At 38.8% G+C, this 24843-nt stretch overlaps 1 protein-coding gene across 1 annotated transcript in view; it reads left to right on the top strand.

The window, feature by feature from the left end:
• The window catches only part of ADCY6 (adenylate cyclase 6), a 1739117-nt gene that overhangs the window by 1301710 nt on the left and 412564 nt on the right, over nucleotides 1-24843 (top strand). The window contains exon 4 of the mRNA XM_044083802.1: nucleotides 4164-4313. Coding sequence (XP_043939737.1) covers nucleotides 4164-4313 — 150 coding nt within the window. The remainder of the gene's footprint in view (nucleotides 1-4163; nucleotides 4314-24843) is intronic.

Raw genomic sequence — 24843 nt, 5'->3', positions numbered from 1 at the left:
TTTCAGTTTTTACAAAATAAAGTGGTGGGAGGGAAAGGAGTCGACAACATTTACTATAGTAAAAGAGCTTTCATTTAAGTTAGGCAGTATAGCTGCAGAATTTGTATGACTGTTATTTGGCCACCATTTATGTGCAGTGGTCAAGAAGTGTTTACTCCATCAGTTTGCCAATTGTATGTGCAAAATCTTTTGCATGAAAGAGTGTTGTAAAAGTATTTATTTACTTACATAGTCATTCTCCCATTTGATAATCATCAGATGTATGATGTGCGCACAGTTAAATGAAGAGTCTGTATTTAATGGGCTGTAGTGTATGTATGTGACAACAACAAGCTGAAACACTTTTTACTGTGGCCAGGAATAATTGTGGGGCACGTGTGTCTGCAGGAGGTTACATTACGTTTCACTGTTGCAATCAGTGCAAACAAATACATTAGGGTGGTCATTATTCATTCATTTGATCACAGTCAGATACTTGAGGTGCATATGATCAGTAAAGTGGTTGTAATTGGCACATCTGTGTGGGGGTGGGGTGTTCAATGGTTGCACTGTAGTATGAAATACAAATACATTACTGTGATCATTATTTAAGTATTTTTGTTCATTCATTTATTTAGTCATCATAGACAGCTATCCAAGGTGTACAGACTAAAGTGGGTGTAATTGGTAGGCACGTGTTTGTGTGTATGTATGCACTAGTGAGCATGAGAGGTTGTAGTGAATTACACTGTACAGTGACAATAGTGAGCTGAAATACATTATTGTGTGGACATTTTTTTTATTAATTCATTTGATCACAATAATGCATCTGCGGTATAAACCGTTAGTAAAGTGGTTCTATAATTGGTGGGCACAGAGCCAGTCTGTGAGTGAAACTAGCTTGCTTATGCAGTCATTTGATGCATTTAAACAGTTATTGCCTTGTCTTGGCAGGGTTAATGTGTGTATGAGTAAAACAAACTGAAATGACCATTATTATTAATAAGAATTGTTTGTTTAAGTTTGCCTATAGCTGTCATGAACAGGGATAAAGCCCTGTCTAAGGCTAGGGACCTAGCTTGTGTGTATATATGTCATGAAGGATGGCTGTGCCTATTCACAGGGGGGAGGGATACACTGCTGACATAAGCAGATCATCCTTCAAGCCCTGCTAGAGGCCAGTACTTAGAACCATCACAGGGGTGGGCATGTGGGAGGACTGTGATGTGTGACCATTGTACTGCATGGGATATACACTTCATCAAATGGCCACCCCTCATTTTCTGACCCAGCTTCCCAAGGTGAAGTTAGTATGGGGATAGTTGAATTTGAGAAGAGCAGACCCCTACACGTATGGTAGCTGCACAGCTCCAAAATCAAAGCACAATCGAAAAAAACTGTAGAGCCAGCAAACAGTGACAAGAATCTTGTCACTGTTTGTTGGCTCTACAGTTTTTTTCGTTTTTTTTTGGATAGTTGAATTTGGTCAAGGAAAGTACAAAACTGGAGTAGAGTACAAAGAATATGTGGTGGTGGCCAAGTATTTTTGTTGTGCAATGCATATTTATACTTCATATGAGAGATGGCATGTTTCATGGTATTGGATATGTGAATAGTTTTATGAGGATGTATGGTCCAGTTTTACTTTTTCATGTAACTAATTTGTGCACTACATTTTCTATTTTGTGATGACATGGTGGTCTTTGTCATGTGGATAATGTCCCTTTCCACAGTCGGTTATTTTATAAAGGGCTTTATAGTGCCACCTGCATGGAGGGTGTGAAGTGCTTTGCTCTCCTGTAAGGAATACTGTTTCATTGTTTGTGGAATATCTGAAGTCTGATTTTAGCCGCAGCATTCATCAAAATATGTACTTTTAGTAGTTTGATTTTTTCAGGTAATAAGTTGGCTATTAGCACTTTACCTAGGCTGTCTTCATTAAATTAATTTCGACCCTTTCCTCCCAACACTTACTACAAAAACTCTGTGCATGTGCTGGGCAAGTAATGTCACACTCAACTACCTCAAAACAGCCCTATGTAGGATTGTGTACATACACATTCTGAACAAACACAGTGTAAAACTGTCAATAATAGCCATGGTAATGTATCTCAATGTGTTGCTGTCAGAAGTATACAGTACAGTCACCTCATACACACACACACACACACACACACACACACACACACACACCAACACACACCAACACCAACACCAACACCAACACCAGTTGCACTTCATTTGCTGCTTACACCTCAGATGCCTCTAATCAAATAAGAGAATGAATGAGTAATGGCCACAGTAATGTATTCACCTTATTGTTGTCAGACCATTTCAGTACAACTCATTGCAACACCCCATTTTAGGACACTCGTACAAAAACCTACTACACACCCATGCAAAATTTTTAATTTATAAAAGTAAAACAATACATGTAGATGGCTGGCAGTGACATTACTGAACAGAATTATGCAAGTCAGCAATCCCACAGCAGAGCTGACTGAAAGGAAGAAAAACTTTAAAAATATATATTTTTCATCACACTTGTACCTGTCTGAATCTGTCTGCAACAGCTCTCATTCTTTCAGTTTCACTTAGGCTGCTTTAGACACCAGTCTGCTGGAAAGTAATCTGACATTTTTTTTTCAGAACTACTCACACTCTTGAGTCCCAAAACAGAAAAGTCAATTATTTTTGAGTAGAAATGTATTATGAATGTTTTCAACAGCAGTTCTGCATTTGGAAAGGCTGTAGCCCAGCAGCCATTACCATAAAACAACCCTGTATTTTACATTCTGTGACTCTTGATTGGTTAGTTCTCTATTCTAGGGCAGTCCTTGACAACCTTGCTGTCCATTCAGAAGCCAGGCAAAGAAGGATGGCCTCTTTTGACCTCTGCATACCCTAAAGCCGCTAACCATAAGATGGCCAAATCAACAAATTACGTTTGTTTTGATTGGTTGCAGTTTTTTTCTCTCGTTAGTTTTAATTGAGTGTGCTTCAGTGTAAAATAGTTATCAGCGCAGTGATTGACACCCTTATGTAATACAGGTTCTGTATGTATATGTAGTTTCTTTGTCTTTATATGTACATATATATATTATATATATATATATATATATATGTGTGTGTGTGTGTGTGTGTATAGTATGCATATGTGTGTATTTTATTCATACCATTTAATCATTCCTTGTTAGCAAAAGGCTGTTTAAATGCAAGTTTTTCTTTCAGGAAAAAAAAATTGTTTACATCGTGTTTTTTGCTGGTAGGCCTCTCTTCCTTAAATGTAATCAAACCAGCAGGTTTATACCAGCATTATAGAAAAAGGAAAGTCTTGATCACAACTGCATGCGTTTTCAATAAAAGTGTATTGTGATGGCATGGATAAAAGAAATGATAATTGGAAGTCTGTGTTCTCATTGCATTTGCTGAATTAAATTTAATGTTGATTTGAAAATGAAGCACAGCTAGATCCCCCTCCCTTTTTGAAAAACCAGGAACACTGCATAATTTAGGTCTGTAACTTTGTGTGAAGAGTGATAAAGCCTATGGAGCATGGAATTCACGTATTTGAGATAACACTAAGAATTCCTCTCCACAGTACAAAGCAGTATTTCCAGATTCTTCTTTCTGACCAAGGTCCTGTGTTGCAGATAGACTAATCATGTCAATTAATGGGACTGACTGAATGAATGGATGTTTGGCATTACTGAATGTTCAGTGCAATGCACTATCTTTCCCATTAATTAATTGTGTTCATTTATAACATGAAAGCATAGCTTAGGCCTACTAGAATGGATGCATTGCTTTAACAGTGCTGTAGCGTTTCTTGGTGGCCTAGTGCACAATATGTCTTGCATTATCATTCTCATGTCACATGATCTTGTGACAAGATGTTTGAATTCTTCTCTTTGAACTTCCATGTTTGATTGCATCGTGATGACAGATTATCCCTAAATGCATATCTGAATTAAGTCTGACGTTGTACTTAATGTACTACATTGTAATACCTAGTATCTGTATTTCTAATATAATTTGGGTTTTGTTTATTTGTGGGTGTTTTCATTGCATTCAATGTTCAGGATAGATTACCATACAAACAGTTACTGCCTTATCAGAACTGCTCTTGTAAACTTCGTAACAGTGCATAAGGTGTTTACAAGTGTTGCTTTTATTCATTTCAGCTCAGTGCCAATGTGCTGATATTTCTCTGCACCAATATTATTGGAATCTGCACACACTATCCAGCAGAAGTGTCTCAGCGCCAAGCATTCCAGGAGACAAGAGGCTACATCCAAGCCCGCCTTCACCTCCAGCGGGAAAATCAGCAGCAGGTAACTGGATATAAAAATATATAAACAGAGTGTGAGGAGACAGGTGATAGGAACCAGGCAGACACAAATGTAAGACAAGTACAAGTGCTAGAAAACGCTTTGAATAGTTTTGTACTTTGTGTGTCATTTCTTATTGCAGTCATTAGACAAAAGTCCTTGAATTTTATTGGCTTTGAAGTTCACCTGTAGTGCAACTGTTTCAGTTTTTCTTTTAGTTGACTGATAAGTATATTGGTCATAAATTAACATTTATTTTCATACACAACATAATTTACAAGCAATATTTCTGAGGTGCTTACTGTGAAATATGTTGGTTTACCTTGCTTCTAAACTGCCAACATTCTGAAGTCTAGCATCTAAATAAGACATGATTGCATGACAGTGCAGAGAATTTAACATTTACAATACAGTTTAAGTAGCAGTTTTAGTATTGAAAACACCAAAACTGAAACAATTGTCACCAACCGAAACTAATAACTAGGAAGAGGTGACATCTTAGTTTGAGGTCCGCAAAATACGAAACACTTAGAACTGTAGGTTAGTAGTTTTAGTATCGTTGATTGTAATAAGCTGGATGGGTATGTGTATGTGTTGGGGGATGGGTACAAATCAGTTGCATTGGGACTTAATAAGAATCTGTGCAACTTTCTCTTACCTGTGGTCATGCGGAAGCAGCAGTTAAAGCTAGTGGAATCAAGTTCCAGACCTGTAGATCACAGAAAAGGGTAGTTTCTTGCCTTGTGTAACTAGTTAAAGTGGAAGCCGTCAAGATGTAAATGTTTATCAATCTGAAAATGAGCTTTTTTTTCCCCCAAAGTTGAAGAATGACATAATCAAAGGTTCCTTCCTGCTTGACCACTGGGGGTTCACCAGCTTTTCACAGTGGGCGTACTAATGCTCCTTGTATGAGTGTCAACTGGCAGACATCGTATAGCCTTTGAAGATGTTAACAGATAAATACGAGTAAATTCTTTTGTCTGAAGGTGAACCTACTAGGTACTGCCCTTATTAATGTCTTTGTACCTGAATTCTTGCGTGTTACTGTTATTTAATGTTTCACTTTTATATATACATAATGTAACTCTTGCTTATAAATCATGTTTTCTGTTCACATATTTGTACTTTTTGGTAACTCTTGTTTATTGCCAGTATACTAGTACGTAGACTTTGCATGATGTGAATAGCTTTTTCCTAATTATAATGATAAATGTGATAAAGAAGCAGATTGAGCAGGGACAAAATTGAAACCGCATTTTACCAAACTGAAGTAAACATTAGTAATGACTAAATCACTGTAATTAAATGTGTGGAAATCACTGCTGCTATGAACATTGTCAGACATTTCAGTACTGTCCATGTAATTCTCAGTTATCTCCTGTTGTATTGTATTCAGTTATAATATTAATGCATACTACTTAAGAGTTTTTGGATGTTAAGCTAATAAAAAGTAATATTAATTTCTCTTCCACAGTTTTTCAAAAACCGACCTATTCAAGACATTTTTATTTTTTTAACAGCTGCCGCCCCTTACAACCAAGGAAGAGCATAGTTAAATACCAGTTTGTTAGAATAATGCAGATGATTTCATACAAAAGTGTATTGTCTTCAGAAGATTTCGAAGTTGAAGCATGTGTTTGTGGACAGAGCTTACCCCAAGTTATGTATAGAAAAGATGGTACTTATGTATTATCGCAACCAGATTTTTGCAATAATACTGCTTGCTTCCCCATGTGTGAATGTAACCAGAAATGTATGCAGAATCACACAGGCAATGTTATCATAAAAAAAAACACTTTGTTGAGGTAGGAACAGTGTAGTATTTGAAAAATAACTGTTTGTTTGCACCTGTGCCATTTCCCGACATCATGTCAGTCATACTACGTTTCCAAGTCCTGTTGTGTGTGCACACAACACAGCAGAAGTATGTGAAATGTAGAAATTACTCTGAATCACAATCACAGTGCAACCTCACTGAATGCAAACAGTTCTGAACAAACTACTGTGTTTCTTTGTGGCTTGGCCAAAAGCCGATCCCGAAAAGACATAAAGTGACAGCAAAGATACGTTCTCCTTTCAAGCGATGACATTTTGTGGCCAGATGCAAAGAGCCACATCTGCAGCATATTGCCTTCCCCAGAACTAGCAGCCCAAAAGGGGTGAAAAGCAACTGACAGTTCCCACACCATCCAAAAAGGGGGGAAACGCGACATCTATAGATGTGATTTATTTATCATTAAACGCACATCATGGAGGATAACAGTTTGGGGGGGAGGCCCACACTACTGTTTCACAACCAACTTCCAGAGCCAGCCAGCCAGTACATACTGCTCGGGTCATCTCAACTCTGATTTGCAGGACAGTGCAAAAAGACTGGCAGGTTATACTGTAAACTGTCCCAAATCATGAAATTAAGGACAAAGACTTGTTTGTCCATAATGTCAGAAATTATCAGAGATTTGGAAGCTGATTGCGAGAGAATCGCACAAATCTGGTATGTATGACCATTCTTTGATGGCATTGGCTGTATGACCATTCTTTGATGGCATTGGCTGACAAAGAACGTTCAGTGGGCAGCCTTGCCAAGAAGCGACTCGCTGCCAGTAAAGAGCACAAAGAAACTGTTTTGTAGATTTTTTTCTTATTTTTTCTTTTTTTTTTTTTTTTTCTTTTTTTTTTTTTGTAGTTTTGTTAAAGAAAACATTGTTTTCCATTTCAACCAGATAAACAGACATAATTACTGATCGGGAAGCAAGCCATATTATTGCAAAAATCTGGTTGCGATAATACGCAAGTACCAAAAGATTTGTGACAAAGTGGTTGGCAAGTATAAAAAAGGCACCTATTTATATTTTATAGGGCTATTCCAGGAGACCGTGACAATATTAATACAATGGAGGCAATACTTAACACCATTAGAAATTGTGGCAATTTCATTACCATTTTCTCTACTAACAGTGGGGTTGTTACACGTGTTATAAGGAAGAATTGGGAAATGTTTAAAAGTAAACAACAGTTTGAGTAAATCACTTCCCTCTACACTGTGTCCATTTCAAGCAAAGTGGCAGATGTTAAGAATTTGTAGGTGAGATTGTTTCACAGGCAAAAGGAAAAGGGAACATTTAGATGTAATAGTTGTAAAAATTTGCAGCTACATAATACAGGTGACAGTTTTAAATTAGGGTGAGTTATGGTTAAACTCAATGGATACAACACTTGTAGGTCAAGGGGAGTGGTGTATTCAGCCTTATGGCACTCTTTTTCAGCCTTTTTATATAGGAAAAGCAGAGACAACATTAAGGGAATGTATACTTGAGCACGTATTTGATATAAAAAAATATGTTAATATATAGCACAAACACTATTTTCTGCACTGGTTTCAAATAGTTTAATTTTATTATTTTGGAAAGAATAACACTGAATCAAAGAGGAGTCTCTGGGAGGAGATAATAGAAGTTAAGGAAGTTTTATGGCAGCTGAAATTAAGTACTTGTCACCCTCCGGGTACCAATGAGAATGCGTGTTTCATGTGCAATTTGGAAAGGAAGGCTGCCAGATTGTGATTTTGAATACATTTTTAAATATATATTTTTTCAGGTCCCCTTCAAAGGATCGAAATTTCAGAACATCAAATCACTGATCTCTGAAGACCAGATGATCAAAGTTTTGAAATATCAAACGTTGTGAATGGAGATCAACGTACACTGTAGAACAGGAACTTTACCATTCTCTTCTTTTAGTGTGATCTCGTAGTTGGTATATTAAGTAGTGGCAGGGGGGTGTGGGCCCTGCAAAAATATGAAATAAGTAGTTTTCACAGTTTAGATTTACGTTTTCCTAGGTTCAGTTTTCAAAATTTCGACCCTCTGGTCTTCAATGATCAGGGGTTCGATGTTTGAAATTTTGATCCTTTGGAGTAGATCCCTTTGTTCACATTTCACTTTAATTTTTCAGTCTAATTTTTTTGCATATGAATGTTACTTAGTGTTCCCTGGTTAGAATGTATTTATTTTTTATCTATTGTATTTTTCTTGTTCATGTACCTTTAAATGCTCTAAGTGGCCTGTTCAGTAGTCACCTGATCAAGCAGGTCATGTTATGTAACAGCTGGGTAATGGAACAGCTAACATCATGGTACTGAAGAAGTCTCTACTTTGTGAAAGGTGAATGTGCTTAACCGTTAAAAGTCTCTTTATTGCTACTGCAGTGGTTGCTTACTCAAAAGTTGCTGACAGTTGATTCTGAGTTTGTAAATTTTATGGTTTTTCAACACACCTGAAGTGGCTTTTTATGGGTTACAAGTTCTTCCCAGTTATACTTTTCTTTCTGTGTTTATTCTATATTTTATATTATTTATGTACTGATGTTCACTAAACCCATAAAAAGTGTAAGTAACGCAATCCCCACTGTGCCGTGATTTACATAGAACTGCTTCAAAGGGGAATTTACCCTTTTCCCTACTGTAGTGCAATCTCGGTGGGGGTATATATCATTTTCAATGGGTGTTGGGAGTGCAGGGGGCTTCCCCCCTGCAAAAATGCATATTTTTTTATGTTGAGTTTTCGGAAATGCGATCCTATGGTCTTGACCATATGAATTTCAAGCTTCCGAAAAATCAAACCCAAACAAATAGTAAATACATAAACTAACTCCTCTGCCAGTTGCCTTTGTTAAAGGATTCTATGGTTCTAACTCTTACACCCCCAGACAAAGTAGTATTTTGCCCTTATTTTAGGTTGTGATAACACTGGTGTTTCGAACTCTTAGCATTTAACTCACTGCAGTGCATCAAATGGACATCATCTGTGAGGGATGCAACCTATCTATATAATCACTGGTTTCTAGATTTGTGCCACCCCCCCCCCCCACAAAAAAGTGTTTTGTGTAGTTATATTTGTAAAATTTCTTAGTGATTGTCCCAAGAGTTATTTTAAGCCTAGCCAAGATTACCTGAAATTTACCAAAGTATTGTTGACTTGAGTCAGTTCCCCAAGGAATTTTATGGTTACAATATGGGCTTACAGGCATCAAGCATTCATAAGTTGCCCCAGTCCATTAGGGAAATAGGTACCAAGCCAGGTGTAAATTTTGTGATTAAGATTATGAATGAAATGTGAAGCAGAGCTCATCTGTAAAGCTGTTCAAATGTAACTTGGACCAATGGATGCAAAATTACAAAATTTACACCTGGTTTGGTACTTATGTCCCTAATGGACTGGGGCAACTTATGAATGCTTGATGCCTGCATGCCCGTATTGTAACCATAAGCAAGGGAGCCCGCAGGATTTTTTGCAGGGGGGTGCAAACTCAAGCCCTGCCCATGTAGCCCCGCCCCTCCGATGTCCCCACCCACTCAGCCCCACCCCTGCCCACACAGCCATTCCAGTGTCCCAATACTTGGCTATTTTTCCCCATTTGTCATAGACACTGTTCAAATCTCTCAGTGTGCATACTGTTTTATGCTTTACTTCTACAATGATTACAGATATTTGGATTTCATTTACAACTTTTATTTCAAATTTTATAGCACAAACACCGATAGACATTTACTAAACCTAAACAAAGCAATAGTCTTACAATGAAAAGAGACTTGTCATTAAAACTTCTCTGCCTTTGAAACCCACATTCACCGAAACATTGAAACCCGCGTTCAAAGAAAATGCATCTAGCCAGTGACAGGGTAAGTTTACCTTTGGGCTGTTTTCAAATCATAGGCTCCTTGCACACATTTTTAGAACCATGCAAAAGTTATTTGATTCACCCTCCTGACTATTAATTATACTATTAATTATACTATATAATAATTGAATTATATTCCTTGTATAATACAGCACCACTTGTTAGAGTGTGTTTTAAATTTATAGTTCTGAACATTTTTCCTTTAAGCAATGAAACAAATCATATGAACCAATAATGACAACCTGCCAATTCAGAACATTTCAACAACAAAAGGACCACTCTCCTCAAACTTCTGTCATACAATTCACCAATATCAATCAATATGCAGAATCTTTGCAGAAGTAAAACTCATCTGAATAATTCCACATTAAAGAGATCTGAAACCAGTGAAGAGGTTGTTGCTAGAAAACAACTTTATATTTCATCGTTTCATCTACAAATTCACTGCCTGCTGCCCTTGAAAAATAAATTGCTTACGTTATATTAAAAAAAATGGTAAGCTGGTATATTGCAATAGAGAATGGGTGGCAAGCTGAAAAACAAGTACATAGTTAGTAGGCAGCTCATCCAAAGGAAGACATACACCCCCTTAAAATACACATCTGCATGTTATGGGAGTAGAACCTACAGCCCTCTGTATCAAGATGCAAGTATGCTACCTGCTGTGCTGCTTTAAAAATTCTATACCACAATAGTGATACTATTTGCTAAACAAAACAATTGCACATTTTAAGCAGACTTAGCATGAGCAGCAGTAAAACTCTCTTCCCTTGAAACTCACAGTTCCTTGAAAATGCACTTGAAAATAAATTCCACCTGCTAACTCTAGGGCATTTCACTCTCTCTAACACACACCTCAACCTTTAAGTGCAAGAAATCTGGACAAAGCCTAAAGTAAAAATCGGAACAGATTATAAATATTGCTCTCATGAACTTTTTCTAAAGGATATTATATCTAAAACTCAAATGTCTGTCATTACTTAGCAACTTCAATACTTTTTAGGAGGAATATGGGGAAAAAACTGGACATTCTCCAAAAACCTGGACAGCTGAGGGGTATGCTTCCTCCTTCTTATACATACAGACACACATACACACCATACCTCTCAATCTGTTAACACAAGAAATCTGGACAAAGCCTGTTATAACGTTGGGGATAAAGGCCCAAAACTAGGGACACATTAGAAAGTTGCTAGAATAAAAGGATTTATGTTAGAATTAAATTTTCTGAATGATATGAAGTCTGAAACTGAAATGCATGTCATTATTTATTAACAACTATATTCAGATATAGTTGGTTACCTCAGTACTCACCATGGCTTGCATTTTCTCCTCTCTTGAAAGGCCCACTCTGCTTAACTTGTGTATTATTTCCTCAGTTACTTCACCGTGGGTTGCAAGGCAGCTTCATCACTAGTGTGTGCACAAAATATAATGCTTTCAATGAGTCTTGCAAGAAATCACATGCAATCATCATGGCACAGAGGTTCTACTGAAGATGCTGTAAATTTCTCTCATACACGAACACGACAGAAGCCAGAAACAGCTGTTATTCCACAGCCAGATGCAGCAGTAGGAAAACAAATTGCAGAGAACCAAAATAATTTGGAATCAATTGTATCTACCATTATTTACTGTGCAACCCTTGACATTCCTCTCTGTGGAAAAGAAGGCTCTGCTGGAAATTTGTTACTTGTTAGATTTTCGTATTGAAGCTGGTGACAATACTGAAATAGCACAGTGAAACAGGTGCAGGAAATGCTTGGTACATATCCCATAGGGTGAAAAATGAGCTGTTGGCAGAATACGAACACATACTTCAAAAGGAGATTGTTTGTGCAGCAAACAGGGCAGTTGGATTTCGTGTATTGGCAGATGAAACTGCAGATATCTCAGACATTGAGCAGTTGTCACTGGGCATTTGGTTTGTTGATGATGATTGTATTCGAGAAGAGTTTGCAGATTTTGTTCCCATTGTCATGAGAGATGCACAGTCTGTATCAAATGTCATTGTCAGTGAATGCATAAAGTGCAGTCTAGACCTGGAAAAATTACTCAGACTGGCTATGACGACTGCTCCATAATGGCAAGCATCCAGAATGGTGGTCAGGCAAAGATTTGTGAAAAGTATCCAAAAACAGCCTTTATCCACTGCGCATCTCACAGACTAAACCTTGTAGTCAGTGATCTGAATGATGTTCCTGAAATGAATAGTGCTGCTGATGTTATCAAGATTATTTTTTCCATGACAGTCCAAAACGACGAGCATTGGCACCAAATATACGTCTTCTGTGTGAGACACGATGGACTGAGAAATAAAATTCCATTCATGTGTTTATTCAGAACTTTGAGAAAATATATGACTGCCTGGCTGATCTTCAGAAGAGCACTGCTGGTGAAACCAGACAAAATGCACATATGTTACTCAGCGCTTGCTCATCGTGCACATTTCTTATTTTTCTCTTCATTATTGCAAATTACTCATCAGTTCTTGAGCCTGTTGCCCAGATGTTTCAGTCTGTTCAACTTGATATAGTAGAGGCTCAACAACACATCAACAGACTTATTAAAACATTCAAGGAGCACCGCAACAATGCTGAAGAACACTTTAGGAATGACATTCTCAGTAAGGCAAGTTTAGTATTGAGTTTAGTATTGAGTTAGTGTTATCAAGGATTTGCAATCGACACACCGAGCAAACACAGTAGTCATGGATTTTGAGAGTTATTACAGAACAAGTATTTCTATTCCCTATCTTGACTCCTTAGTTTTTTCACTGACATCTCGCTTTTCCACCATTAACACTGCTCAGTTCAACTTATTTTATCTGCATCTTAAAATGATGCAAAACCTACAACGTGAAGAATTCTGAAAACGAATTGCCGTCAGTAATGAACTATATCATATTGCTACTATATCTGAATGATCGCTTCTTGTCTGATGCATTGGCTTTGAAGTTAAAAGTTAGCCTAAAGAATCCAATGGGCTACTACTACCTTTGTTGTCAATATCTTGCAGATCTTCTATCAATGATGTTACTGAACAAAAACAAACAAAAAAAAGTGTCAGGTATGGGATTAAAAAAAACATTTTCTGATGTGTTTCAGCTGCACCAATGATTGGCATGTGCATCATACTAACCTGGACAACAACAAAAATAAATACATAAAACTAGTTGATTTTGCTTTTGTACATGTTTATGCAAAGAAAACTTAATACTGCAGTAAGCACCATTATACCTCTCAACTGAACAGATTTTCGCCTCCTATTTTTTGTGTGTTCTTCCTAAAATGTGTACTTTTATGGCAAATAGCTGAGGATTGAAGTCATTAAATAATAATAAACATTTGAGTCGAAGACTCCACATCCTTCAGCAATTTCATGCTAATGCAAAACCTATTATTCTATCAACTTTCTAAGTTTGTAAGAGCAATATTTAAAATCTTTCTCTACTTGTTCCCCCATCATTTTAATCTTTGTCCAGATTTTTTTGCTCTAAGAGGTTGAGACTGAGGTAAGAATTCTGGATAGAAATATGTGTTTTATGCACAGTCTTCACAGTTTCCTTAAAATGTCAATGAATCTCACATGAACTTGTCTATATTCTCCTGCTTTGACAATCTGGCTAGTGCTTTTTAGTTTTTCCTTTCTGGTCTTATTTTTAGTACATCTTCAGCATTATCTCTACTAAACATACTGTATGAACAATCAAATGTTACTACATACTTGTATGTCTAAACCATTATGCTTATGTAAATATCTTATGCAATCATATCTACAATTCAGTGCCTACTATTCCTAAAGAATAAATTGCCCATGCTACATTAAACAAAAGTGGTAAGCTAGTATACTGCAATAGGGAATGGGTGGCAAGCTGAAAAACAGGTTCATAGTTGCTAGGTATTTCCTCCAAAGGAGGACATACTCAGGACTGCAGCACCCCATCTCCTTAAAATACAAATCTACATGCTGTGGAAGTAGAACCTATAGCCTTCTACATCGAGATGCAAGTATGCTACCTGCTGTGCTATTAACACTGCTTTAAAATTCTATCGACAATAGTGATACCATTTGCTGAACTAAACAGTTGCACATTTTAAGCAGACTTAGCATGAGCAGCAGTAAATTTATCTTCCCTTGAAGCTCACAATTCCTTAAAAATGCACTTGAAAATAAATTCCACCTGATAATTCTAACTAGGACATTACACACTCACACACTCACCACAACCTCTTAGTGCAAGAAATATGTCCAAAGCTCAACATAAATAGGGACATTTTTTAAATGTCAGAATGAACATTCGAGTGGTCACAAATTGCAGGAAGCATGTTTCTCCTAACAAAACAGTTTTAAAAAAATCTTTTAAAAGTGCTGATACTTTTAACAGATTACATGATATTAATATTGTTATGAGAGCTTCATTAACATTCAGAAAACAAGTGTGCTGATAAAATACTCATGAAATTCATAAAAAAATTAATTTGTCACAAAAAGAAAAAAAAATAAAGGCTGTAAGGCTCATGAAACATTTATTTCAGCCATTGATATCCTGGTATGTAAGGGTTACCACCTATCCCACTTTGCAAGGGACAGTCCCTCTTTGGACAGTTGTGTCCTGCAAAGAATTTGTAAAAATGGCAAATGTCCTGAGATTCTAGAGAAAAATTATTTCCTATATTTTATGTAAAAGTTGTATCAAACAGTTATTCTGTACGATCTGAAACACCTAGATATTATAAGAAACACAAGTGTATCCACCACGGAAATGACAATGAAAATACTGTTCTAATACCAAGGATACGAAGGACACCCAGCCAACAGAGTACGGTTCCTACTACGCCAAGATATAAATATAAAGTCCAAGCATAAACTCGCGTGTAGGAACCTAATAGCACCCTCAATAACTACTAGACAGCTTCAGGTACTTCAACTCTTCAAAGACAATACAAAAATGTACGAGAGCTCTTCAGTTAAATTCATAAAGCTTTAATTATAGTAAGCGCTTTCACCCGTAGGCTTCTTCAGACTTTTCAACTCAACATCCAGTACACAGATTTAAATATACTACGTACACCCATTATTGGTCAAATTCTTAGCTAATGAGAAAACAATGGGAAAATTATTGTGTTACACTCATATTACGCTTAAGCGTATAACTAAACTCTGAAAATGCACAATCTCAGGCCATTATCTTATTTACAAAAGCAAACAATGTGTACTTTTTCACAATGCATCCTATATGAGTGATAAACATCAGCCCGTATTACAGAAAAAACAGCATATCTGGTACATAAAAGACAGCAGTTATTAAACAAGACGAACTAACTGATCGCATTTTGCATTCTCAAACTAGTACTAGAAACATAGGCGCCACACAACCATATAACATTTATAAAACTCAGAGTTCATCAAGAGCGGAACATTAAACCTAACTAGGCAGTACATTTGCAGCGTGTTAAGAAAGCACATATCATTAACTTCCAAATAAGAATATATATCAGAAGCATAAGCGACACAAGATAAAGCAACTTTTAAAAGTGCAGTACACATCAAAATACCACTTTGTACCTAAGTTGACATTACAGGTACAGCGATATAAAAGCATATTTTTAGCTGTCAAACATTAAACTTCCAATACCTTTGAATATGTCTGCAGAAGGCGCAAAACCATTACATCCACAGCATCACTAAAATGCTTGACTGTATATATATATATATATACCATATAAAAATAGCAAGAACCTTAATGTGGCTATCTGCAACTCCAAAGCCCCAAAAGTTTGCTTGTGGAACCCTTACGTTGCACTCAAAAGCTATACTCCACGTCTCTCTTAGCGTGAACTCACGTGAACTCATAAACACAATCTCGTGTCACTTACTCAGTAAAATAGAGAGAGCTAAGCCTAAATGCATCGTGTCTAGTGCAACTACAACAAAGGTTGTTAACTTGCAAAAGTCCAGATAAAGTAAAAATACAAAACTTCTTCTTTATTCCATGAATAAAACCAACAGGAATGAGCTTTAGTGTAGCAATAGTACGCTTCATCAGATTCTATTACAAGCTCTGTTATTTCAGTTTATATAGCTATACATTATACTTAATTGATATAATTAAACAATTAACTAACCATTAAATATCTTAGTTTAAAGCAACATCTTTCTTTTGTTACAGTGCCATTCAGTTACCTCATTTCTGCAAATAAGTCAATTTTAATGCATTTTAAAAGCTCTTTAGATTCAAATATTATATGTATGCCTTTCAAAAAAGGACCCATAACATTAATATATAAACTAAACATATAAGAATTACAATATATATTAACTTAATTACCTTACATTATTTTAAAACAGTAAAACTTTAATGGATTAAATAAAACCACATATTGTCTAAATATTTGTATGATGTATATTAAAGTGTTCAGTGCAGATCTATATATAACAGCCTAATATACATAAATAACCAACTAATCCTATCTATTAACTATGGCCATTTAAATATATAAATAAAATATGAATATATATAAAAATGAATGTATATGTATATAATAAAACTGCATTATTTGCGATGTTTTAAAATAGGCTTCAAGGGGACATACTGATTTAAACCCGGTGTATAATACTTTCTACTTGGTTCTGACAAGTGCTCCAGCTTTGGTGTGAGCAGTTTGACTGTTATATTATAAGAAACAGAATAAGTAACATAAAATGCTACAAAAATAAGCTTTTATTTAGAAAAAGTGGCGTTTATCCTTCGTACTGGCCGTGGGTATGTTTGACCTGCAAAATCTGATGTCTGTACCAAAAATGTCCCACTTTGGACATTTGAAAAGCTGGCAACCCTGTCCACACATCCCGGCCCTAACTACCTATTTCTTACTTGCACACACCTCTCAAACACTTAAAACACACACGCACACACTTACCTCTCACTTGCGCTCGTCCCAACATCTTTTAACATCCCGGCCCTAACTACCTATTTCTTACTTGCACACACCTCTCAAACACTTAAAAACACACGCACACACTTACCTCTCACTTGTATGCTCGTCCCAACATCTTTTAACATCCCCGGCCCTAACTACCTATTTCTTACTTGCACACACCTCTCAAACACTTAAAAACACACACGCACACACTTACCTCTCACTTGTACGCTCATCCCAACATCTTTTGGATTTGGAATTCCGCGCGCAGGGTGGAGGAGGCGGAAGCTAAAGACGTAAGCCAACAGTCGCACAGACGGAGAACATGAAATCATGTCGCAAACACCTGTTCCGTCTGTGCGACTTGACGCAAAGAAAAAAAAAAAAAACATTTTTTTTTTAATTAAAAGAAAATGAAGTCTCCGGGCTAGCCGAATCCAGGGGGGTGCAAGTGCACCCCCTTGCACCTGCCTGCGGGCGCCCTTGACCATAAGATTCCTTGGGGAAATGACTCAAGTCAACAATACTTTGGTAAATTTCAGGCAATCTTGGCTAGGCTTAAAATAACTCTTGGGACAATAATCTGTGAACCTAAGAACCTATGGACTAGACCCTTAGTAATGCAGGATACAGAAACATTACCACTGGCCATCACAGTACAATGAAATGCATGAAGAAAGGAAAGAGCTAGGAGTAAGCCATTAATACTTGCAAAGAAGAGACATCCCATTATCTTTTTAAATATATTTTTGTTGCTACCTCGTAAACCCTGCCTTTTCCCCCTGGTGGAAACAGCTTTGCCTTTCTGTATACTGAGAATGTGCCTGTTCACTTTTCCTACCCACAGCACAACTGTAAGATAGACTTGCCTATGTTCGGGCAGTTTGATTTGGCCTTGCAGATGTTATGGGAAGGAGCTGATCATAATGCATTAGAGACTGCTGCCTTCATAGCAGGAAATGGGAGTACAGTGTATGCTAGTCATTGCATACATACGTACTCATTTCCTGTGCTCTGTCTTTGCCTCAGTGTACTGCCAACAACTTAGAGTTGCATTTTCTTTGCCTCATTATACTGCTGTTGTCCACAGATTGGCGGTACAGATAATGTCCATTGTACTGGAAACTGTGGTAGACACAGTGTTTTCCCTGTGTTCCTCCATCCTTCTCTCCCTCTCTTTTTTCCAATTCCTCCACTGCACTGTGGCAATGCTCAACAGTGTGGCAGTAATGTGTCTCAATCCATGCTATTTGCTGTGTCTTTTTCCCTCGAAGCACCAGCCATGCACACAACCATTCTTTGTTGGTATCTTCTGGCAGCCCTTCCTGCGAGCTGTATTGCTTGTAGTTTGACTTATCCCCTTGTTAACAGAGTTCATCCTTAAGGCATTTCTTTGTTGTATCATATGAAATACCAGGACATAACTCCCATGTTGTACTATAGACACTGAAGTGCTGCCACTGGCTGCCTTAGGAGCTAGGAAACATTTTTTTTCCACAACAGTTCTTTTATGATATGATTCCTGGCACTGATATGATATAATTTTTATTGATATAAGTATAATTTTTGTGGCTTTTCTACTGTTTACTATCTAGCGACTGCATTTAAACTGATTTATTGTGTCTAAACTGTTTTTTGCACTTTAAGTTTCCAATTGTTGCAAATTGTATCTGTAGGCTACACACTCAAGTGCGCTAGCCGATTTATAGCATTTAAAGCATTTATTGACTGTTTTTCGTCTCTGTTTCCGAAAAAAAAAAAAAAAAAAAAAAAAAATATCTTTTGTTTCCCGCCTTACTGAACTAGAATAGTCCAGTATCAGAGTTTGCTGATCTCTGGGCTTTGTCTTGGTTCCTGTAACTGTTCCATATCCTTATTTGGAAGAAAGGAAGCTTCTTTGTTTACCAGTGGGAGTGGGAAGCACTGAGCAGCCTATTTGTCCATTTTGGAGTGGTATCAGCCAGAAACTAGTAGTCCATTGGCCATTTTGGGTCAATTCCCAGCTCTTTTCAACCCCCTGCTATAAAGCACGCTAAAGCGCGCTTTAGCGCGGAGTTGCCACAGGAGCACACAAGAGCAGCGGCGGTTAATTGGGGTTAAACTATTCAGGCTACCTAAAGTCAACTCTTCATTTTTTCCCTTAGAACAGCTCTTCTTGAACTCTACTTCTAACCAAAACAGCCTATTCTCTATCTGAAAGATCCAGCTATACTTGATTCCTAAGGAGACTATTCTCTATCTGGGAAGCTTGCACTCGCTCCTAAAGTACTTTCTACTCTGATATAGCACTTTTTTATTATACATAGTACCCCACCAGCCTAAAACCCCTCTTTCAATTACCCACATCCCTCGAAGTCTTTTCAAACTCAATTAACAGAAAGTTCTTTGTCCTCTCCTTCTAGCATGTCGAGGGGTCAGTTGCTAGTGTCCTCTCCTGCCCAGCTGGTGAATCTGGGAATATTGAGGCAATGTTACAATTGCCTCATGTACACAGACAACCCTCTCCTTCTCCCACAAAACACAAATACATGTGAGAGATGCAACTATATAGCCAAACTGGAGGCCGAGCTCTCTCAACATAAGACTGGCAAGACCAGACAGGAGGAGAAGGAAATCACACACACACCACAAACCCAGTCTCACATAGTACTATCACAACTTCAAGTCATACACATAAACACACAAAGACATACTCGGAGGCTCTGATCAAAGATCTACCAAAACAGCAGAGGCCACCAAAGCAGACACCCAAACAACTGCCACCTCATGACACAACACATGCAACACATAGACCACAAAGTCAGTGTGCCAAACAGTCACAGCCCTTAAGGCCAAACACAATGCCAGACACACTTGTCATAGGTGACTCCATAGTCAGACACACTGACATCCCATTCACCAGATTGAGTAAGGAGAAGGTCACAGTAAGCTGCCTGTCGGGCGCTAGAATCCGCCACATAACGCAAGCACTCAGGTCACTCAACAGCAAGTACAAGTATGACTCAGTCATTGTCCATGCTGGTGTGAATGACCTGAGACGTACCTCCCTGGACTACATGAAAAGAGACATAGAGGAGCTCTCTGATTATGTAGCCCAGGCAGGTATGACCCTGACCCTGAGCAGTATCCTACCTTCACCAAGAATTATGCCACAATACAGAGACAAGATGATCAGCTTTAATAATTGGCTTAATCTCTGGTGTCATTCAAAGGGGATCCAATGTCTGTCTGCCTGGGATGACATGCTGGACAAGCCACGCTGCTTCACAAGGGACGGCTTGCACCTGTCACCCCTGGGCTTCCGGATATTGGCAAAGGCTCTTGCCACCCCCATAGTGCCTTTTTTAGGCAAGGCTCAAATTCTAAACCTACCACCCTAGAACACAAAAAAGAAAATAAACTAAGGGTAATGCTGCTCAATGCCAGAAGTCTAAACTTCAAGATGCACGCACTCGAAGCCCTTTTCAGTATGGAGAACATCGATGTCTGTGCTGTGACTGAAACCTGGTTCAAGGCTCCTGAGAGCACCCCGGCACTATCAGGTTTTACCTCATATCATGCGTTCCGGCCCCAAAATCCGGACCACACCAAGAAAGGAGGGGGGGGTATCCATATTCATCAAGGATACCCACAACTCCAGGTTGGTGGCAACGTACGAAGCATCGGAGACCATCCAGGTGCAAGTAACCGTAGGAAAGACTGCTCTGCAATTTGTAGCATGTTACAGGCCACCCTCTCAAACTCAGGAACATCACACAGCTTTCCTGAAAACACTCGAGGGGATAAATGTATCTCCAAACACCATCATATTAGGTGATTTCAACTACCCGAATATAGACTGGGATCATTACTCAAGCCCCAACACTCTAGCCCAAAGGTTCCTGAAGTTCATAAACTCAAATGCCACGGAACAACTAGTCACCATCCCCACAAGAGGAGAAAACATACTAGATCTCATCATCACGAACATGGGGACACAATGTTCAGCACCAGAGGTGTACCCCTCATTGGTGAGATCAGATCATAAACTAATCTCACTGGAAGTCCACATCCTGCCCCCACCCCAGATAAAAAAGACCACAGTGAAGAACTTCTCAAAAGCCAACTTCATGCTTCTTAAGACTGGTGTGGTTTCCTTCAAGCCCCTCGAGCCAGCGGAAACCATTACCCAAACAGCTGAATCACTTACAAATGCCTTCTATCAGCACCTCCAGGACTGCATGGATCAGGCAATCCCAAACAAAACAAAGGCTCTTTGCACCAAAGGCAAGCGCCCAGTCTGGTGGACCCCAGCCATTAACAAGCTCTACAATAAAAGGAGAAAGCTACTACAAGATAGAGCAAAATCCTTAAAAGGGAAGACACCCTTGATCACTATAAGTAAAAAAACTACGATCGCTCATAAAATCATCCAAGGCAAATTTTGAAAGAAAAGTCGCTAAGGACTCAAAAGACAAGCATAAGGCCTTTTTTTAGCTATGTTAGAAACATGGGAGGAAACTCCCAGATATGCTCAGAATTAGTTCAAAATGATGTAAAAATTGCTGAACCAACAGACATTGCCAACATACTGGCTGACAGGTTCAGTGCAAATTCCCCCCCCCTCCCCCCCAAAAGGAGAGATATCTATCCCAGCGGATTGTAGCCTCCCACACATCTCAAATGCTCAAGTGAAAACTGCTCTCTCCAAGGCAAAAAACACAGCATCTATGGGACCAGATGGTGTCCCAGGTTGTGTGCTCCACGAACTCAATGAGGAATTAAACCCGCTGTTAGGGCAGCTGTTTAATCTTAGCCTCACCTCAGGATACGTACCCAAGGAGTGGCGTACGGCAACTGTGGTCCCACTTCACAAGGGCGGTGCCTCCACTGACCCTGGTAATTACCGCCCCATCAGCTTGACAAGCCTAGTCTGCAAAGCTATGGAGAGGATCATAATGGAACTCATAAATAAAGACATAGGGGACTTACAGACATTGGATCCAACCCAGTTTGGCTTTGTCAAGGGCAGAGCATGCCTTTTAAACTTGGTTGATTTTTTTGAAACGGTCACCAAGGCCATTGATGAGGGCAAGGCAGTCCACACAGCCTACCTTGACCTTGCAAAAGCTTTCGACACAATACCCCACTCTGGTATCATAGAAAAACTCACCAACTTAAATGTAAACCCATACGTCACAAGATGGGTTGCAAACTGGCTAAGTGACAGAACCCACAGGGTCAAAGTGGCTGGCACCATGTCAGACTCCAAGCCGGTCACAAGTGGTGTCCCACAGGGCTCAGTCCTAGGCCCCCTCTTGTTCGGCATCTACTTTTCAGAAGTACAGGCAAACACAGGAGGATTATGGCTGACTAAGTTTGCAGATGACTGCAAACTGGGCGCCATAGTTGAAAACACATCGGACACAGATATCCTCCAGAAGGGTCTCATAGAAACGGATAACTGGTGCCAGAGCCATGGCCTAAAGTTAAACGCCAAAAAATGCATAGTCATACCCTTCGGGAAAAACAAGGTTACCCCTAGCTACCATATAGGTGGCAATCCACTAAGCACAGAAGAGGTTATCAGGGATCTGGGGACCCAGGTTGACAGTAACCTTTCATTTGACACCCACGTTGCCAAGGTAGTTAGGAAAACCTTCTACATTGCCCACCTGATCATGAAGGGATTCACATCTAGATCAAGGGAGGTCATTGTTCCCCTGTACTCATCACTCATCAGACCAATGATTGAGTACAATGCCCCATTCGGAATGTATCTTACCCGACACCTGCAGCAATTGGAAAGGCCCCAGAAGTTCCTCACCAAAAGGATAAAGGGTCTCAAAAATATGTCTTATGCTGCCCGACTGAAGGAACTCCAGCTCTATTCGGTCGCATACCGTCTGCTCAGAGGTGACCTGTGCCTAACATACAAGGCCATGTCAAACCCGGAATTGATGGACATGCTCCACCTCAAAAAAATCTAAATCCGCAAGAAATACAAGAGGAAGAGACTTAAACCTTAACACAGTTATAAATAGGACGTGCTGGAGGGACAGATTCATCACCCAGAGACTCCCTATGCTGTGGAACAAAGCCCAGGTACATGTGAGGCAGAGCACCTCGCTGGCCCTGTTCAAGAGAAATCATGACCAATGGATGGGAGATCGCAGGTTTACCCCGGGGATCACCTCAGTGTCACTGCTGGACAGAGGCACGGTAAACTAATGGGCACAGTACCTTTCAAACTTAAGGGGTGGTGAAAGCCACAAAACTTTGGGCTAGGCTTATAAATGCCCTAGGGCAGATAGCCTAGTATGAACCTATGAACCTATATTATGCTGCCACTGCTTTGGTTTTTCCATGTCTAGTCGTCACTTAGCCCTGAACCATCCTTTGAGAGCACAGTACAACAAGCACATACACATGCACTCATTCCTTGCCCTTTCTGGTAGAAACCGTCTGTAGACAATCCCTCCGCAGTTATCACTTTGAAGACTCAAGTCTGTTGCCCAACTTAGGTTCCTAGTGCTACAGGCACAGGTCTAGCCCCTGACTCAGCAGACTGGGTGACAGCAGTGTGGGGAATTCAACAAGTGTAAGTTAAAGTCTCTGCCTCCTCTTCCTCTCTGTCTAGTTAGATGGTAGGAATGCATCTGGTAAGACAGTGTCTCTTCTGTGGTTCCATAGTTATTGGACAGGGGTTCCACATTTCTTGCATAATAAAGCCCTGTGAAAGGTGTGTGTGTGTGTGTGTGTGTGTGTGTGTGTGTGTGTGTGTGTGTGTGTAATATATACATACATACACACGCACACCAATGCACATGTGCGTGTATTATACAGAAGTTGGAGAATCATTTAGGAGTTCTTGCCATAAAAAAGTTGCCAAAAGGAAGTTGTGCTTGTTTGTGAGGACACTAAACTCAGCAAAGCCATACAGTAAGTAAACAGAGTGGTAGTTAGCAGTCTTAAATTATGGAGCACAGTGTAAAAAAAGTAGGGTCCACATGGGGACTTAAAGTACTGTATGGGTTCCTACAAACCCATTTTAATTGGGAGACTGAACTATATTTATAGTCATGAAAATTCAAAAGCATATTATATGACATGAAGTCAGCAGCGATGAAGGGAGAAATGTTTGGTTGTATTCTTACAGAAATTGGTAATATGTATAGAGAGGGGGGCAAACAAGCATATGTTACTGCATGAGACCTAGTGTCACTACATGGCTGACTTCAGGAAAGGATAAAAGGAAAAATCGCTTTGCACATAAGGAAGGAGTGAAGTGTTGTTGTATATCTTTTTAGCTTCTATCCTGACCTTATTCCAGTGAAATGAAATATTTAGAGTGTAAAAAAAATGGATGACAGAATAAATGGATTCAGTATATACTGGTAAGTGTCTTAGAACTAAAAACAGGTCATAATGGAAGGTTTTATTTCAGATTAATAAGCTGTTGCCTTACTGCTTTCTTTGGACTGCTATAAAGTGAATTTTGCAACAGTTATATTACATTACATTCCTGCTAGTTTATTGATTGGATTACTTTATTTGTGTATTTATTTGCTTTTATGAATTTTGTGATGCAGTTCCCAGATGATTGTTATCTGATGCAGTATGCAGAACTGCAGGGGATACTTTATAAGTAAGAGAAGAGCAGAGGGCAGGGGCAAGCTTCCCATGGTGCCTGACTGAGTATCCTGTATAGAAGTATAAACTGAAATTAATGTGGTTAGTTAAGTTACATGGGACAGCTGAGATGACAGAGTTAATGAAAACTTTACACAGGCTAAGCAAGTTAGGGAAGATTCTTACCAGTCTCCATGGGAACAGAAACGTGCGAGGATCCTGTTATAACGCTGAAGGTTTAGAATGAAAATTAAGAGATGTTTTCACAGAGAGAGGATGCAGATTTGAGGCTTCCTTAGCAAGTTATTTCACATGAATTT

This window comes from Protopterus annectens, chromosome 9.part0 (genome assembly GCF_019279795.1).
Source record: "Protopterus annectens isolate FY-2018-M chromosome 9.part0, PAN1.0, whole genome shotgun sequence".
NCBI classification, from domain to species: Eukaryota; Metazoa; Chordata; order Ceratodontiformes; family Protopteridae; genus Protopterus; species Protopterus annectens.
Note: the sequence above shows the minus strand (reverse complement) of the source record. Positions and strands in the feature narration are given on the sequence as shown.